The sequence below is a fragment of the Patiria miniata genome, unplaced genomic scaffold, assembly GCF_015706575.1.
Source record: "Patiria miniata isolate m_02_andy unplaced genomic scaffold, ASM1570657v1 HiC_scaffold_12, whole genome shotgun sequence".
In the NCBI taxonomy this organism is placed as follows: Eukaryota; Metazoa; Echinodermata; class Asteroidea; order Valvatida; family Asterinidae; genus Patiria; species Patiria miniata.
In genome coordinates, this window is record NW_024037050.1 from 2,627,553 (window position 1) to 2,645,359 (window position 17,807).

Sequence of the window (17,807 nt, forward strand, 5' to 3'; positions counted from 1 at the left end):
ATTTTTCAGTTATTCAAAATCATTTGTCATTGATTTTATTTTAATTTACAGAAAATTTACTCTCCTTCATTCCAGTGCCGAATTCGCGGGTAGAAAAAAAGGGCAAATTACGGGCGGACATCGGTCACTTACCGACCACTTATCGTATTTTGTCCGTGAACAATGCGCACGAGTGAAAACACTGCGCTGGGTCAATTCGCACGATTTAGCTAAAAGTAAAATTAATAAAAGAAAACTTCCAATTTTATTGGGCGGAATTTAACCCCAGCTTCAACTCTTGTCATGGAAACTGTGTATTATAACAAATCTGTTTTATTTTTCTAAAAAAATGTACGCATAAATTTTCACAAGACCTTTACTGAAAAGCGTCTTTATACAAAAACAGTATTTAGAAGGAAATATGATGTTGATTCTTTCAAAACATATCAAACAACATAGTATACCTCGGAGCCAAGTGCAGTGAATAGCCTTTTCTATATACCAGTACTTTATATGGTATTTATTAAATATGTATAAACTTTAAAACCAGTTAAAACTACATAAATGTTTACAGTTTTTTTATTTAAAAATATTACTCATATTGCAGAGTTTTGAAGAAAAAAAGTACAAAATCTAAAAAATGGAAGTTGCTGTTTGCACGCATAGATTTGTCAGTCAACGAGGCACATGAGCATAAAGCATCTTAAAAAATGTTTGGTCATTATTCCGTAATTAATGTTGGGGAAAGAATGTAGTATCCAGACGCCACTTCTTCGGCTGTGTACAAAGTCTATGGGGAGTCAAGTGTAATTTTCAAAGTATTTTCTAACAAAATCAGAATTGTGTCTCAGTCCCAGATTCATGTCTTTTCCCTCATTTTGCAATGACTGACCTTCATAGAAATAATACATGATGAAAATAAGTGTCGTCACGATGCAACATTTTTAACCAATGTTGACTGTTCCCTCATAGGTTTGAGGTACAGCATAATGGTACATCAAAATAGCAAAATTACTTTTGAATTTTTTTAGGCTGGAATAAAGGAATGTGGGGTTTTAAGCGTGTGACCTCAAACCCACGTCTATAGACCATTATCATGTTGCGGCCATTGTGATTTTTTTCCCATTCAAATCAACGTAACTGAAGCGAGGCTGGAAGGAAAAATAGTCTGGTTCTTTTTTGCACAAAATATATTATCATTCAGTACTGTTATTGGATACAGGGAACATGACTGAAACGGTGGCAGCATGAGTTAGGCTGCATCAGAATAAATGGCTACGGCTCAGTTACACATGCTTGTATGGAAGCGGCTGCAAGCCACTTCCCATAGACGCATGTATTACTGCCAGAGATAGTCAAGTAACTTTAGGTTGATGTTCAGTGGTGGGACCCTGATTTTTGTCTATGGCTTTAACCATAGGATGCTAGTCAGGGTACCATTTAACCAGGTTGAGATTTGATGGTTCAGGACTAGAGTACAAATAGTATAACTTTTGAATGGAGATCCATGTCTCCATTAATAATGTACAAAGTACCATTAGGTTACAGTGTTGGAGCCTGGTCACATATTGGTGGACACAACACTTTAAGTCATATTTCAACCCGATTAATGAAAATTCATGGAAAAAAACCTCACAAAATTGCATGCGGCATCGTAAATAAACATTAAAAAAACAATCCACATCCTATATGACCAAAGTTAAACAATCTCTTTGGACGGAACTGAAAAAAAAATAGAACTTCGTACTCCATCTACTCAATATGTACAAGCAGTAAAAAATTTATACATCTTAACTACAAAATTTAGTGTAAAACCTCAAACATATTTATAATCTAGCTCAGCATGTCAACAGTCAAGTCAGAACTGAAAAAAATATGCAAATGCTTGACATCTCCGGAACGTCTTTCATAAATTGAGCCCAAAGTAACTGGGGAAAGGTCATTGATGTGTAGGGAGTGGGATTCTCTCTGCTTTGGGTTGTGTCTGTCTGTCTGTCTGCCCTAGGTATTGTCAGCCGGTCTGCCCTGTACACCCTTCAGTTGTGGCAGTGCCCCTCGGTGTTATTGATGTGTAGGGGGTGGGGATTCTCTCTGCTCTAGGTTGTGTCTGTCTGTCTGTCCTAAGTTGTGTCAGCCGGTCTGCCCTTTACACCCTTCAGTGGTGGCAGTACCCCTCCACGTTGCTGATGTGTAGGGGGTGGGGATTCTCTCTGCTCTGGGTTGTGTCTGTCTGTCTGCCCTAGGTTGTGTCAGCCGGTCTGCCCTTTACACCCTTCAGTTGTGGCAGTGTCCCCCAACGTACTGATGTGCAGGGGGTGGGGATTCTTTCTGCTCTAGGTTGTGTCTGTCTGTCTGCCCTAGGTTGTGTCAGCCGGTCTGCCCTGTACACCCTTCAGTGGTGGCAGCGTCCCTCCGCGCGGTTGCCTGATCACCTGTGCCCTACCCAAAGGTTCCTCAGCCCCGCCCATTCCCACCCCACCCTCTGAAGAGGGCGGGGTGAATTGGAATTGGGCTGGGGGAGGCACGGGTCCCGCTAGGCCCCCAGATGCTTCCATAGGGGCAGTGGCGGCCGCATCAGGCATCTCTCGCTGTGTGTAGAGATTGGCAGCTACTGGAGCTGGTGGAAGGGCGTGGCTACCACCTGCCCCACCCTGGGGAGGGGCTATGTTGACTGGGTCCCTCCAGATGTCTGAATATTTGGGTGGCAAGGCTTCGGTCCTGCCCTGCCCACCTGTTGCCGGTGGTGCCGTTGCCATAGCAGCATTGCTAAACACTGGGTTCTGATAGGTGTATGGCTGCCTCATGCTGTAAATAAAAATTTTAAAAATTGTTTAACAATTTTTTTAAAAAGCTCTGTACACAGTTACTGTTTCCTAGACACAACTGTTAATGAAAGAAGTGTAGCAGTGTTACATGTCGCGTAAGGCAAAAAAAAAAGTCTCCGGTTTCTGGTCTGCGCGTGCATCACCGTAGCCATGCGCGTCGCCAAATTTAGAATGTTTTATTTCTCAATGTAAGATGATATCTCAAAACCACCAAACTCACTGGTTTGACTGGAATCCTGCTGCTGAACAATTTTAATGTGTTTTTTAAATGGGGTTAAGATCGAGTATAAGCTTTATGTGGCCTCTCTGGGCTCCCATATATTTTGCACTAAATTTAGTCAAGCACCATTTGCAGACAATGTTGTAATTTTGTAATTGTGCGTCTGGAAGCCAGACTGAGGGAGCAATGGTCATGCATCTGGAACCTGTAAACGCTTTTTAAATAGCGCAACATGTAAGGGAGCAGACTAATGACCAGCCTGGCAGCACATGCATGATGTATATGTCGCTGTATACTGACCGTACCGTTTTCTCTGATTTTTCTCTTAACTATCTAAATTTCACAAAGAAAGTTTGTGTCGGTCGAGATCGTAAGTGGGTGCAGAATTCTCAAGCCTTAGGGCCTTACTCAGGTCACCTCAAGCTCCACCCTGAAGGTAGGTGAGAGTTTTAAAGAGGATGTAAAATGCTCCAAGACATTTCCGTCAGTTTTCGGGTATATGTAGCCTAAGGTGTGATGAAATAAAAACGACTATTGTGTCTGTCATGAAATGAGCACAAAAGGTACTTTTGAGAGCTGTTTTTCAGGTCCTGTTTCGACCCGAACGTGCAATTTGTGTAAAAGTCGTCGTTGGGGGCAGCAAACAAAACATAGTAAATCGTAACGTAATAAACAGGACTCGTTTATACTATGCTGCATCGGGAGTCCTGTTTATTATGTTACGATTTACTATGTTTTGTTTGCTGCCCCCAACGACGACTTTTACACAAATTGCACTTTCGGGTCGAAACGGGACCTGAAAAACAGCTCTCAAAAGTACCTTTTGTGCTCATTTCATGACAGACACAATAGTCGTTTTTATTTCATCACACCTTAGGCTACATATACCCGAAATATGACGGAAATGTCTTCGAGCATTCCACAACCTCTTTAAGGGGATCGAAGCGTCATCTGCAATATCAGCCGACATTTGAAGAAAACAAAGTAGGGGAAAAAAACGCGTCGCCACACCACTTTTGGGGCAAGCTCCATACCAGAAACCGGATACTTTTTGTGTGTGGCCAAAGCCATGTTGAGAACTAACCCATTCTGTGTGGAAATCACAGACACTGCTGTTCCATTGCCAGTGGGTCTGCTTGTGGCCGCTGTTCTGCTTCCAGGGGCACTGCTTGTTCCCTTGCTGTTCATGAAGCAGCAGGCTGTGCAGACGCCCAGAAGGATCAAGAAGAGGCAGCCTGCCACGATGCCAAGAATGACGAGCCAAGTAAGGTCTTTCCCTTCCCCATCTGGAAGAAAAAAGCACACCAGATTCAAGATGTCATCAGAAAATGTCCAACGCCAAAATAGCTACTGGACATCAGCACACCTCAGCCCGACTTCATGGCACAATCGTATTTCAACATTTCAAACATGTTCAACTGCATGCACCTGTGCATGTTTATTTAACTCATCAATGATTGTATTACATTGTACTGGTCTGGGACTCAGATCTGAACTTGGCACACTTACCACAGCCCTTGTCCTCATCCGAGTCATCACCACAATGGTCATATCCATCACACACCAAAGAAGGATCGATGCAACGATCATTGTCACAATGAAAGTCGGAGTCTTCACAGCCGTAGGCATCTGCATAGGAGCAAGTTATAGCAATTATTTGCATTTTATCGTTGACTTGAGCAATTGAGACTTTTTCATTGTGCAGGCGTTTGATCCAATGATTGGTGGCCCCGAGGTCCAACCTAGTGTCCTCTTAAAAATATACTTATCTCATTGATTCTGACTGACTCGCTGTCACATTTGAGACGGGGTTGACAGGGGAGGGTGGAGGGTGGCCATAGCCAAGTGCGAACGGCCATCTGTGTGCCTCTTCCATTACAACAATATGGGTGTTTAAATGTTGGGAAAATAAACATATGCTTTCAAGTCTTAATTTCAATGCTTTTTGGTTTCCACAGACATTATTCCAGCTTTTGTTCAATACCAAACGTGTATATTAGTTCAGGTTCGAAAGAGCAATTTTAGAAAAGAATCTGTATTTGCGATTTTGCGTTGGTCTATCATACAGTGAATCATGCAAGCGGCCATATGCTCGAATGCACTTACCACGTAGTAACACCTTCATGGACGCCCCTACAATTCCGTCACAAAAACGATCTATTTTGCCAAAACTTTTTTTTAACGTTTCATTTTTATTGCCTAAAAAGATCATCAAAGGTCGAATTTTTACCCCATAGTAGTTTAAATGAAATCCCTCAGTTCAACATGGCCAATTTTTGTTTCTAAATTTATGAACATGACGAAAGTGAAAATGGTATATCTCAACAGGAATTTCGCTGTGCCACAGTCGGGCGCCTGGCTCAACGAGTAGGCCATAGCGTTGTTCGTATTACTAGGAACTTGACTGGCTCAGTGTGGAGTGATGACTGACTGTGTGTGGTCAATGCATGGCCGTTGGGCGATTGTTATATGATGTCGCGCTGTAGCTAACTCTGTGTCATTGTATATGTCGTAGAGTGTTAAACACCTTGGGTTTGCTCATTCGCGATGTGTGCGCACTGCTGTCCATGAAGGGAATGAGACACATCCCAATAAGGGTGGCGCTACCCGCCTAATTCTGTTGGTTTTCTCTAGAATATCATTCTGGAGTTTTCTCCCACCTCTAAAATTAAACTTTCTTTGCGCTGTCTTTTCTCTAGAGATTTCTTCAGGCTTTTCAAGTTACCACAACTAATTAATAAACACTTTTTTCAAAGAAAATAAAAAAGACTACCTTCATAAAAAACAGAAAACAGAGCTTTGAAGCCCGTATATCCATCATTGGAAGCGCCGTCTGTCCTAAATCGGATCATGGCGTAGGGGCTGCTAGATGTGTAACGACCCTCGTCGTTCCCACAGAGCGTGCCCAGGGTCGTGGGATTATCACCGGCTTGTCCGTCCACGACCTCAATGTAGTCACTTAACTGTCCACCACAGCCTGATGATGCTAAATTGGGAGAGATTGGAATACTTGAATCGGACGGCAATTACGCTAAGCTTTTATACACAGGGCCCAATTTCATAGCGTGCTAATAACAGTTAGCAAACTACAACAGAAAATTGTGCTAGCCTGAAGCATTATGTGACCTACTAAGGCAGAATGAGAAATGTCCCCCAAAACCTTGTTTTGAGTAATCGACACCTGAAGTTGGATATGGCTAGAAAAATCATGTCAAAATGGATATAGATTGTATTGTGTTTTTGAGTAGCCAATGTATCCAAGATTCACACTCTGCATTTTGGTTGAGAAAAATACCTCAAAAAGTGGAAAAAATGAAGAACGTTTTTCACTGCTGTTGGCGGCGCAATTAATGTGTGTCTTTTTTTTCCAAAGTCGTTTTTCTCGATATGAGGTTAGCAAAATTCGGCAGGACACTGTTGAAGTTCCTGCGGCATGTCTTGGAATGAATTGAGATACAGAAATAAATTTGGTATCATTGGAAAGCCAATGATTTGCGCTTTAATATGATGTACATAATGAGAAAAGTAAAGGTGGGGGTTATTCCTCATTATGCTATGGCAGGTCACATATGTCATAGCATGGATGTGCTCACGTTAGCATTTTTTTTGCTCTGAGGTATTAAGCGTTCCTTGTGTGTGCTTACTGCTTACGGTCTCGATGAAATAGACAGAGACACTGTTAGCAGATAATCATGTGCTTAGCAGCGCTATGATATTGGGTCCTGGTAACATGGGGGCCGAGCTACTCCCCATCCTGCCTTGACAATAAAAGCTTTTTCAGTTCCCTCAGTCATGTCGATGACTAAATTTCAAATGTTCAAGAAAACACAGAGAATTTTCTCGATAGTGTTTACCAGCAGTCTGGGCGCTCCATTACAAGAGGGTTTCATCTCCTCTACATGTAACCCCCATTTGTACTTAACCTATTTACTGATTTATAAGTATCGACTGGCTGTAATCTTTCATTATATAGTTATTGTACAGAAAGAAATAAACACACAAACAAACCATAAACCCCAGCCTGTACTCGTACCCACAACCTGCAGAATTACCTGCTGACCACGAATTTCAATTCTCAGACCACAAGATTATTTTTTTTGACAGTGAAGCCACTTACACACAGGAAGGTCAATGTTCAGGAACAAGATGTGCACTCTCTCGTAGCTCCGCGAGCCGATAATCTGGACAGAGCAGCGCAAGTGGTGGTCGTAGGTTGTGTCACTGTGGTAGTTGGAAACGACAAAGCCTCCTCTCTCAGTTATGACTGCACGGCTGATGTCGCACACTGTGAATGGACAAGGCGGTGTCAATGAAGACAGTCATTAGAAACTTAATGTTGCTGGTGGCTTTATCGTATCATCGGGCACTGGGAGTGATATGTGACAGCTTCACTGTCTGTTTTTCCCTTCTCTTTTTTCCTAAATTTTTCATCAAAACATAAGAACATCAAAACGCAAATCGTCAGATGCGTGGAAGGTCGTTAGGGCAAAAAATGGGTCAAAAGGTGAAATTCGGATTTTTCAGGGCATTCGATAGAGCATGGAAATATCTTTTATTTGACATACATTTTGTCTTAATGGGCTCCGTCATTCTGACATAAGTAACAGTATAAAATATAAGGAAGTCAGTTTTTCATTCTTTTTTTCCCGGCAAATGGATGTAACCGTGTAATACTAATGTAACAAAATATGTTCCGGGTGTGCTAACGTCCCACTGAAGTGGGTAGGCAAAGCCAAGTTTTTTCCCCAGCAAAAGGACCTTATGATTTTACATACCGCGTAAGCGCACGTTTAAGGCGGGGGAGTTCCAGGTAAAAGGTTGTTAGCATAAAAATGTAAATAATTTCAAAATTAAGTATTACTTGAAATTAAAATAAAAATGCACAATTTCAATCACTAAAGAGTATTCATGAGTAAAAACTCAGCCTTATATGATTGTGATTTAGAAATGGGAGCACAAAACCTTGGAGACCATCTCCAAAAGTGTATTTTTGCGTGCCTGGGCTGCTAACGTCCTTTCCTTGGCACACGACGAATTGTAATCAGTCAAAACACTTATAAAAAACAAGCTCTGATCGGTCCTTACTCTATACTTGCTCCTTTATGAAACAAAGTTCTCCAAAATTTTATACTTGGCAAAATGAGACCATATCTGAAGTCAGCAGTGAAACCAAAGCCAGTGGATTGGAGGTTTATATGCAAATATTGACTGCTTCGAGTGGTGTAGTAAAATAGCCTCCCGAGGTGATTCATAGAATGCTCCATGGATCACCGAGGGAGGATAGTTTTACTACACCATGAGATAAAGCAGTCAATATTTGTTTTATAACACCTCTCCCACGGATTCTGCTTGCTTTTAAGCGATAACTGATTAATTCAATCTGAATACAATAAAAAGTCACTTCTATTTGAATAAGAAATTAGTTGAAAATCAACTTGCACTTTTTCTAACTACCTCTTCACGAAATGTTTGAACCCAGCTCTGTAGCGCTCGCACTTGGAAACAATACGCGTAACGCGCAACACACACACCCTTATGCATTTTGCACACACTGCGTATAGTACTTTGGTTGCTACGGGTATAGTACTTTGGTTGCTATGGGTATAGTACTTTTTGCCGTGCACTGAAAGATAGCGAAAAAAGAAAGTACCATGTGATTCACTCTCGGCCAATCAAGACACAGAATCTGTGGGTAAGGTGTTATAAAAGGTTATATGCAATTGTCTTCAAAGTTTTGCATCAGTGAGTGACACAAACATGTGGCAAGCACACCACAAGCCCAGTCATGTGTAAATTACAGGTCAATACACAGCCCAAGTTTCAAGTAACAGGGGAGAAAAAATAACAAAGGAGCTTTCTATCAGTTCCTTCAAATACTTTGTGGGAGGACTGTGGACGGAACGACTTGTGATTGGCTTGAAATTGGTACGTGACTGACTCAATCTGGCGCCCTCTACCTGAGATCGTCGATTCCTCATCGTCGTTCCTGGTGCTTGGCGTAAAACCGACGCTGGAGGTTGCGTACTCGGCGTAAAACCCCTCGAACGCCGCCGAGATGTCCGTGTGGAACAACACGTACATTGACCGGCTGGTCGACTCCATCACGCCACTCGGTTCGTTGTCGAAGCCACCGCAGAATCGGCCGAGCAGGGGCGTGGCCAGGGACACGCCGTCACGCACCTCCACGTAGTCATAGATGCATCCCTGGGACGGCTCCAAATCAAAAGACGTAAAACGCAGCTGGACACAAACAAAGAAATACAATTTGACAGTATTCAAGCTTCAACTGCAAATGTAAATATGTTGATGCATTCGGTTGAGTCTAGAACGAATTAGAATACATCGAATTTATCATTGATATGCTAATGATTGTATGGTTCGATGGTCAGAGCGGGAATTTTGAATAGGTAGTGGTATGTGATGCCAGCGGAGAAACACGTCACTTCACGCTTGCTAGCAGCAACGCAACACACGTTATTTATTTAATTATATGCTATTAATGGCTAAAGTCATTCAATCTTAAAATAAGTTGTTTTAAGAACCTCCCATTATCATTGCTTAGCTAGCCTGAGAGCGGTGGTCAGCATAGGTCAGTGCATACGTTTCCACTTTTTCCAAAAAGGTTTGTGCTTTTTCGTATCTGGCGATCACCAAAAGCAATGGGTCGAATTCACAGTTTGATATGTTGATATATATCTCGATGTATATCGTGCAAAATTATCAGTAATAATGATGTGTATTGGAGAAGTTGAAGAAACAAGTGTAGGCTAATTAAAGTACCGGTTGCTGCAGCTCGCACAATCCCAAATTAATGAGTATAGTGTGTTTTGTTTGTGTATGATGATTTAAATGATAACTGAAAATTTTGTCTGCAAGGGGCCACCTGAGATTGAGGGAAACTGAGAATACCACAATGCAGGTCACACTGAAGAACATATTCTTTCTCAACTTCAGACCTCCGAAGATAGAAAGGGTTAATGGTAGAGATCCATCGTTCAATGCCGTGGAATTCTGTAATTTTACGCTATGCACATTTTGTTGCCATTGTGTGTCGGGTTGTTTGATTGTTTGCTGACTGTGTGTAGATGTTTGCCTGTCTGGCTGTCTGTCAGTTTATTTTTGTGAGAGGTATTGTATTTGTGGGTTTGAGGTGTTTTTCTGGTTTGCCGGTGTTTATTTTGTTTTTGTCAAGTACATTGTAGCACTAGGAGACCAACTAGACATTGATTTGTTTGATTTTTTGTTATCCTCCATATGGTTCATGGTGCTTGACACCGCTTGTGCCCTTGGGCAAGACACTCTACTTCAATTGTTTCTCTCCACCCAGGAATATAAATTGATATCTGAGTGGGTACAGAACAGATTGCACTCAGACTGCAGCACTGCCTAAAAAAAGACCGATCGTGGGCACGTGTGGTCTAGCGGTGGAGCACAGGATTCATGATCGTGAGGTTGTGGGTTCGAGCCCCACCGTGGCCATGCGTGTTGTGCCCTTGAGTAAGGCGCTTTACCTCAATCACTCCTCTCAACCCAGGTGTTAAATGGGTACCGGCATTATTCAATGCTGGGAAGGTAACAGACTTGCTGTGGAGGAGGTGTGGCGATCCCCCCTCCCCCCTCCCCCCACAGCAGCATACGAGTCTGGCCTAATCGCTAACAACAAAAAAAATGGGCACTCCGTTCCTGTGAACACAGGTTCGTCCCCTTTACCTTTACTTTTTGATATGGCATGATGAACAGAGGTAATAACTTTAAAATACTAGACATAGGTTGGTATAAGCGCCACAATATCATTACGTAATGAAGACATTTTGTGCATACCAAGACGTGGTCGTTTTCGTCGGGCAGGATGATGATAAAAGTGCAATCCTCACTATGGTCATAGGCTCCAGGATAGCCGGGGCTGTAGAAGTTGCCGTAGTCTTCTTCCAAGACGGAGTAGCAGGATCCTGGGGAGCTAGAAGGTAGGGGCTCTGAGTTCACAAAAAAGGGAACAGAATTAAAATGAGGAAAGAGTGTAGGAGCTTTTTATTATTATTATTATTATTATTTTATTTCTGGTAATGAAACCGAGGAATCCTCAAAAGCGCCCTAGGCACTGTAAGCTTGCAAGCCTGAAGAAACATGTAGAGAGAAGACGATGAGAAGAAATTACAGTTTTAGAGGTGGGAGGAAAAGCCTAGAAGGATATTCTCGGGGAAACCCACGGAATCAGGTAGGGACTGAAAACCCAATCCACATGTTGGCTCAGGCGGGATTCGAACCCGGGTCACAATCCCAAAATTAAGGTCATTGCAACATGTCATACACCAGCAGCCTATTTCACGAAACAGTGTATAACTAACACCATGCATAGGACTTATAGGTAATTTTAATGTATTTCTATGAAAAATTATTAAAATCAATTTGAGTCGGAGCCGGGGGGGGGGGGGGGGGGAGGGGGCGGTCCACGCCTGCTATGCAATATGTCATACGCCAGTAGCCTATTTGACAAAACAGTGTACATGTATAGCGAACACCATGTGTAGGACTTCTGCAACTAATTTGTTGCGCAGCTGTGCAATTAAAGATTACGCACGATTGATCAAACTTGGCATACAAGTACAATGTTTTATTCAATCTTGGACGTGGAAAATCGCAGCACTTTCGACATTTGTTTTATGTATGATTTAGTTCATTTTACATAACAGTGTTTTGTTTGAAGTTTCTTAAAAAACTGAATCATGCATTGCTAGAAGAATAACAATTCAAAATAACAAATCTACCTTTCGAGCTGGAAAACATCAAAATAGCATGGGGAATGCATCTATTTCTCAAGATCAAGCCTTTTTTCAACAAGTACCAAGTGGTGCAACACATGGGGGCCGGGTAAGGCCAAAAAAAAAAATCTTCGGTCTCTGGTCAGACCAAAGTTCCGGGATTGATGCGGCGACGCGTTTTTTGTTTGTTTTTTATTTGGCCTTTTTTTTTTTTTCAAGCTTGGATTGTACAGACAAGGTGAGTAATATTTTGCTTTTGTTGTGTCCTCATGTACATTGGGGTCCTCCATAATTTGCCTTGGTGTCCTCCATCATTTGCCTTGGTGCAATTTCCCCATTCCTTGGTACAAAAATTTGAGGAGGTGCAACAATAGAGGGCGCTGCTGTAGCTACCGTGGACAATTTGAAGAAAAAAAAAGGTTGACGCGCATGATTAAAATCGACGCGCGCGCTGACCAGAGACCGACTAATTTTGGGGGGGGGGGGGCCTAACGTGTGAAGATGGCTTATAATACGCCACCGTCCGTACACCCGAATGGTGCATCAGTGTTTTCAAAACTGGTCTTCGAATGCAAAGCTGTAATACTCAAGTTGCATGAATACAATATATGGCTGAGTAAACTGTCCACCAACCAACCCACATAAGTGTGTATTTGCCTGCAATCGGGGACCCCCTATTGTCCCCCTCTTGCTTGTACTTTAACTTTTTAGGAATTAAGACCTTAGACCTCCCATATGTTTTGTACACGAATCCAAAACCTCTCGGGAATTGTCCTCTACTGTTCAAAGCCCCAACTGAATGCAGAAACAAACTCACCTACATGTACCCACCCACCAACCAACCAACCAACCAACAAACATAAGCAGCTCAAGCCCAAGGCGTGTTTTACATCCGCCGTGGCAAGAATTAAAGAATTTGTTGGCAATATCTATTCAAGGTCAAACATGAGGGCAGAGTTGTAACGAGTCACTGATTTTTGTGACTCGAGTCGAGTCATTTTCAAGAAGTGACTCGAGTCGAGTCGAATCATTTTAAAGAAGTGACTCAAGTCGAGTCGAGTCATTTTCAAGAAGTGACTCGAGTCGAGTCGAGTCATTAGGTCAACAGGTCGAGTCGAGGCGAGTCAAATATTTAGCTTGAGTCAATTCGAGTCATGAATATTTGAACACAATATACCAAAATTGATAAAAGGAGGCCATAAGTTTAGCCAGCGTTCGAATCCAAGAGCTTTATAAGAAATCGCCCAAAGCCAATGATGAAACAGCGAATTAGAAAATGCGTTTAACAATCTGGTTCCTGGATAGCATTTTGTGCGTTCTAGAACCATGAGGTGGGAGTCTGTGACATGTTGTATATTTATACATGAATGCTATTCGCAAAGCGAAGTGAGCATAATTTTGCACCGGTAGTCATTGCAAATACTTTTCACAAAGTTGTGCTTTTATTTTTTGGGACTCGAGTCTTATTAGCCTTCGCTCAAGTCGAGTCGAGTCTTCTGATGAGGGACTCGAGTCGAGTCATTTACCCTTGGGGACTCGAGTCGAGTCACCAAAAATTGTGACCCGAGTCGAACTCGAGTCGAGTCATTGACCCGAGTCATTACAACTCTGCATGAGGGACATGAGGGACATACACACCTCGATAATTCGAAGCCACGCTGTGCACGACAGCCCTGAATCCTGGCTCTTGCACAGACCCGTCCGACTGAAAAAAAGCGTAGAGGTGCTCGCCACTGGAGACAATTGCGGGGGGCACGTTGGTGCCGCAGAACGTACCAAACACGGGGTCCGCGTCCGAATCCCCATCGAAAATCTTGACGTAATCAAATCGGCATTGACTGTAGGTGCTGCCAGCCTCTAGAGTAAAGCTGGTGAAATAGATGCGCACTCTCTGACCTGGTGACAAGGAAAATATAGCTCTATAAAATATACAAAGGGTAATTTCACACTTATGGGCTCAAAAGTGTGACATTTGACAAGAAACTTTGAGTTTTGATAATAAAACTAGGATCTATAGTTTGGTCTCAGTGTTGGAAAAATACAGTTTTCCTTGAAAATGTCAGCACACCAGGAGCCACGATTTTACACGATGCTTCAGACTGTCAGTCGACCCCTATCAATCCAGGAAGGTACTTCGTGATAGTTTGATCATTTCATTTTTGATGTTTGCAAATGTTGTATTTTCCCTTTAAATTCACCGGAGTTTATGATGCAGACTTTCTGTAATTGTTAATCTTATGTAACTAAACCCCCCTCCCCCCCAACCCCCTCCAAAAATCACCAGCAATTCTTACCCACTGGGGCTGTTATGTAAAAGTCGCACTCCAGGTTTGGCGGGTAGTCGTCTGGATAATACAGGGACGTTATGACAGTCTCCGATGAATAACTGTCCAGATTAATCCTGTCTTGGTAGCATGCCTTGACGATGCAGCAGTGTAGGCAGAGTAGGAGGAAAAGTGTCGAGACGATGGACAATGATGATGACAATTGGAAGAAGACAGGCTTTTTAGTCCCCCATTCCATACTGAAAGGATGATTGGTTATCTGTTGGTAAGGACAAAAATGGTTGACAAATTTTTCTTTTTTAGCAAAATCAAAAGTTTGATCACTGTGGATTTACTGTCAGGCTATGGGAAAAATCTTGTTGAAGATGTTTCATAATTGGGATTATTATCCTAACTCCCGACTCAGTTTCCCAATCGGACCAATACTATTCTGTAGATATGGGCATAGGCGATCAAAATATGCACTTTTAATAAAATCTCAACCAAAACAATTTCGGCAAAGTTGCCGAAACAGCTAACAAAAAGCACCAGTCTCCCTCATTTTTTAAAAAAGGCTGGACGAGACTTTTTTTGAGGTGCAAAAATACAAATTTCAATACCGTTTGGGTAATCCTTACTTTTAGGACCCCTTTCCTATATAAGGTTAATAAAAGACTCACCAAAACAGCTGACTAAATCGACACTCAAACGTGACATTCTGATATTTATTGACACATTTGAACATTTGGCAATGACACCTCTTGAATATCAGCAGGTTTGATTTTGTAGAAAGAGGGCAGGGTTTTGATTTATGAGGGGTTAAAGACGACGATGACAAACAGAAAATAAGTTTAAAAAGCAAGATGGCGAACTGCAAAAAAAGGTAGGAAAGTCTCATTTTCTTTGAAAGTGCTTTCAAAATTATAACTAACATGAGTTTGTCTGAAGAAAAAGGATCGACTTCTTTAGCCTGCAAAAGTCGCTTTGGTACTGGACAGTCATCTGCAAAAGTCAGTTTTGATTTGAACAGAACTCGTACAAAATAGAGGTGTCCTAAAAGTAAGGATTACCGATGTTTGTAACAAAAAGGGAAATTTGCAATTTTAGGCCTGCTTAAATTAGTAAAAGTCTTACCAAGTTCGTCTTATTTGAGTATTGATGGCTGCATTTACTTCCTAGTCATTGACACAGACATTCACCACACGATCTGACAGCAACAACATGGACGCGGCTGGGGCTGATGTCACGAATAAACGCGCTCAACTTCCTTTAACCTGAGCAAAACTAATGCTGAAACAAAATGTCCACACGAAGTTGATCCAGCTACCTAGCTCAGATTTACAGTCGCTTTTGCAGATTATTCCCGTTCAATGCTGCACACAATTGCTCACACATTTGAGCCTCAACTGGTTGTGTTGTTATTCTTTAACTTTCACTTGCGGTGCACAATTAAGTTCCTGTGGCTGAAATCTTATTATTACACATGATGAGGAAGTTATACTAGGCAGGCTACCGACCTTCAAAGTAGGCCTATATCCCGTTTGCAAATGCGAACAAAAAATCAATACGAATGTAAAGACGATCAAAGGAAAGAACCACTTACGTACAAAGCCTTGGTCTCCACAATACTGCTTTTATGGACATGGTAAACACGCGGTGACGGCACAGGGCGGCATGCCGGCCGAGGCGAAGCCATTTAGGTTTCCATGGCGGCGCATAAACTGTACGTTCAATGAGAGCGCGACGGAGCGTGCAATGAAAGTTGAAACGAAAACTGAACTATTGATTTGAAGGTTGACGTTGACGTTGCAGGATAGAAAAAAATCCTGGCGACGCCCATGACTACAGAGTCTGTTTTTTATTTATTTATTTTGGCTGGACTATAGGGTCTACTTTTATTAATAAATGACATGTGACGATCATTTATTACTTGTGCATAGTTGCTATGAGACCCATTATGTAGCACCTTGAAGGGTTAACAAGATGCTGCGGCGCATATTGCAGCCAGAGGCGCTCCCAGGATTTGGATTGGGGAGGGGGCCAAAAAATTAACAATTCAAAAAAATGTTGCCCAAAATTTTTGGCCGCAGAGAAAAATTTGAGTGTTTTTTTTTCGGGAGCGGACTATTTTGACTTCGGTGGCGCCACTTACTCATACTACTCGAAAATAGGCCACATATCACAGTCAAATCGGGGGCCAAAAAAAACACCAAAAAGGACAACCTCTAGGGGGAGGCTCAAGCCCCCGAGCGCCCCCCCCCCCCCCCCGGCCCCTTGGGTGCACCACTGATTGCAGCCACTGCCAGAAACACTGGGGCAAACCCCTTCTCTTAGTCTTAGCAATAACTGTGACTGGGTTGAATTGACTTCTTAATGTGCAAAACTGCATTACAACACTAGTACCTACGGAGGACGAAGCAATAATGGTAAAGTGCCTTGCTTAAGGGCACAAGCACCATGTTCCCTCGGTCAGGATTGGAACCCTTGCAGCCTTATTGCAGGTGTACGATATTTGTTCAAAGCTTGCCATTTTTACAGCTAAAATTGAGAGACCAAGATCCTAATTATATTATCAAAACTCAAAAGGTCTTCAAAATATGTCCTTTTTGGCCGATTAATGTGAAATTGTACAGTTCAGCCAGGCCGATCGAAGGTCAGAGAATCAGTCTAGCAGGCTTAACCTTGTACCCCTTCACAGGTGTGTAATCAATGCAAAGAAAAGGCAGAGTAACTAAAGAAAAAATAGGGACAGTTTTTGAAAAAAGCCAGTTTTCAAGTTCAACGCTGGTCGGCCGACCAGTGTTGGAAAAAATACAGTTTTTCTTGAAAATGTCAGCACACCAGGAGCCAAGATTTTACGGGATGCTTTAGACTGTCAGTCGACCCCTATCAATCCAGGAAAGTATTTCGTGATAGTTTGATCATTACATTTTTGATGTTTGCAAATGTTGTATTTGCCTTATTGCAGATGTACGATATTTGTTCAAAGCTTGCCATTTTTACAGCAAAAATTGAGAGATCATATTTGCAAAAATTGAGAGATCATATTTGTTTGTTTTTTAAATTATCAATTAGCGTAAATATACATTAACAGTTTTTATGATGTTAGCATAGACCATTATCTTGACAATGTAATAACTGACCAGCAGCTGCACTGTAGATGTTCAGAACTAATGGTACGGTGGACAAGCCTTCGGCATGGGCGTCAATCGGGGGGGGGGGGACATAAACATTGGACATTTCTTAAAAAGAGGGGGTATCATATCGTTTGTCCCACCCAATTATTTTCACGACCATTTCACGACCCCCCCGCCCCCCTTTGGACAATCCTGGTTCGCCCCTGGTTGGAGTTTGCAAGGCCGGTCGGACTTGCCTCCCTCCGTTTCAAATTCCTGGCTACGCCTGTGGGTATAACTTTTATTCATGAGCTCGGCGGGTGGGTGACCTATTTACAGGTGTGAACCAATAGCGCGCCCTTTTTTTTCGACAGAAACTTTCAGTTGACAAAAGTGTGCGGATAAAACGCTTTTGCAAAATAGTTAAACAAACGAACTTCCTATTCAGTAAAACAGCTATAGTCCTTCCTTTGCAAGAGGAATGAATGTGTTGCTTTTGTTCCGTGAAAGTTGACTTTTTATTCGGATTGTATTTTTCGCGTTTAAAACCATATTGTTTTGGTCATTTGTTTTTAATTATTTGAAGGTTTCTCATGAAATTGAGGCTCCTAATATTGCACACCATGACAAATCACTGGATGAAA

General features: G+C 42.1%; 1 protein-coding gene across 2 annotated transcripts; it reads right to left on the reverse strand.

The window, feature by feature from the left end:
• Positions 1–297: 297 nt before the first annotated feature.
• LOC119745357 (tolloid-like protein 1) lies at positions 298–15,782 on the reverse strand. 2 transcript variants are annotated; one of them, XM_038221670.1, is made up of 11 exons: positions 15,651–15,720; positions 15,182–15,510; positions 14,078–14,327; positions 13,422–13,679; positions 10,846–10,997; positions 8,982–9,264; positions 7,142–7,309; positions 5,798–6,010; positions 4,534–4,653; positions 4,109–4,310; positions 298–2,784 (listed from the first exon to the last, which is right to left on the reverse strand). In XM_038221670.1, the coding sequence occupies exons 3-11, from the start codon at positions 14,304–14,306 to the stop codon at positions 2,337–2,339; spliced, it is 2,073 nt and encodes a 690-aa protein (XP_038077598.1). In that variant the 5' UTR covers positions 14,307–14,327; positions 15,182–15,510; positions 15,651–15,720; the 3' UTR covers positions 298–2,336. The 2 variants fall into 2 exon arrangements, with proteins under 2 accessions (XP_038077598.1, XP_038077589.1); XM_038221661.1 differs by lacking the exon at positions 15,182–15,510 and having other exon boundaries at positions 15,651–15,782.
• Positions 15,783–17,807: the final 2,025 nt, after the last annotated feature.

Excerpts from the sequence above, each read along its gene's own strand:
- LOC119745357 (XM_038221661.1), bottom strand. The coding sequence starts at position 15,743 with ATGGCTTCGCCTCGGCCGGCATGCCGCCCTGTGCCGTCACCGCGTGTT. Across the intron at positions 10,998-13,421 it reads CGTGGCTTCGAATTATCGAG|AGCCCCTACCTTCTAGCTCC; the intron begins GTGTGTATGTCC and ends TTGTGAACTCAG. Across the intron at positions 4,311-4,533 it reads GGATGAGGACAAGGGCTGTG|ATGGGGAAGGGAAAGACCTT; the intron begins GTAAGTGTGCCA and ends TTTTTCTTCCAG.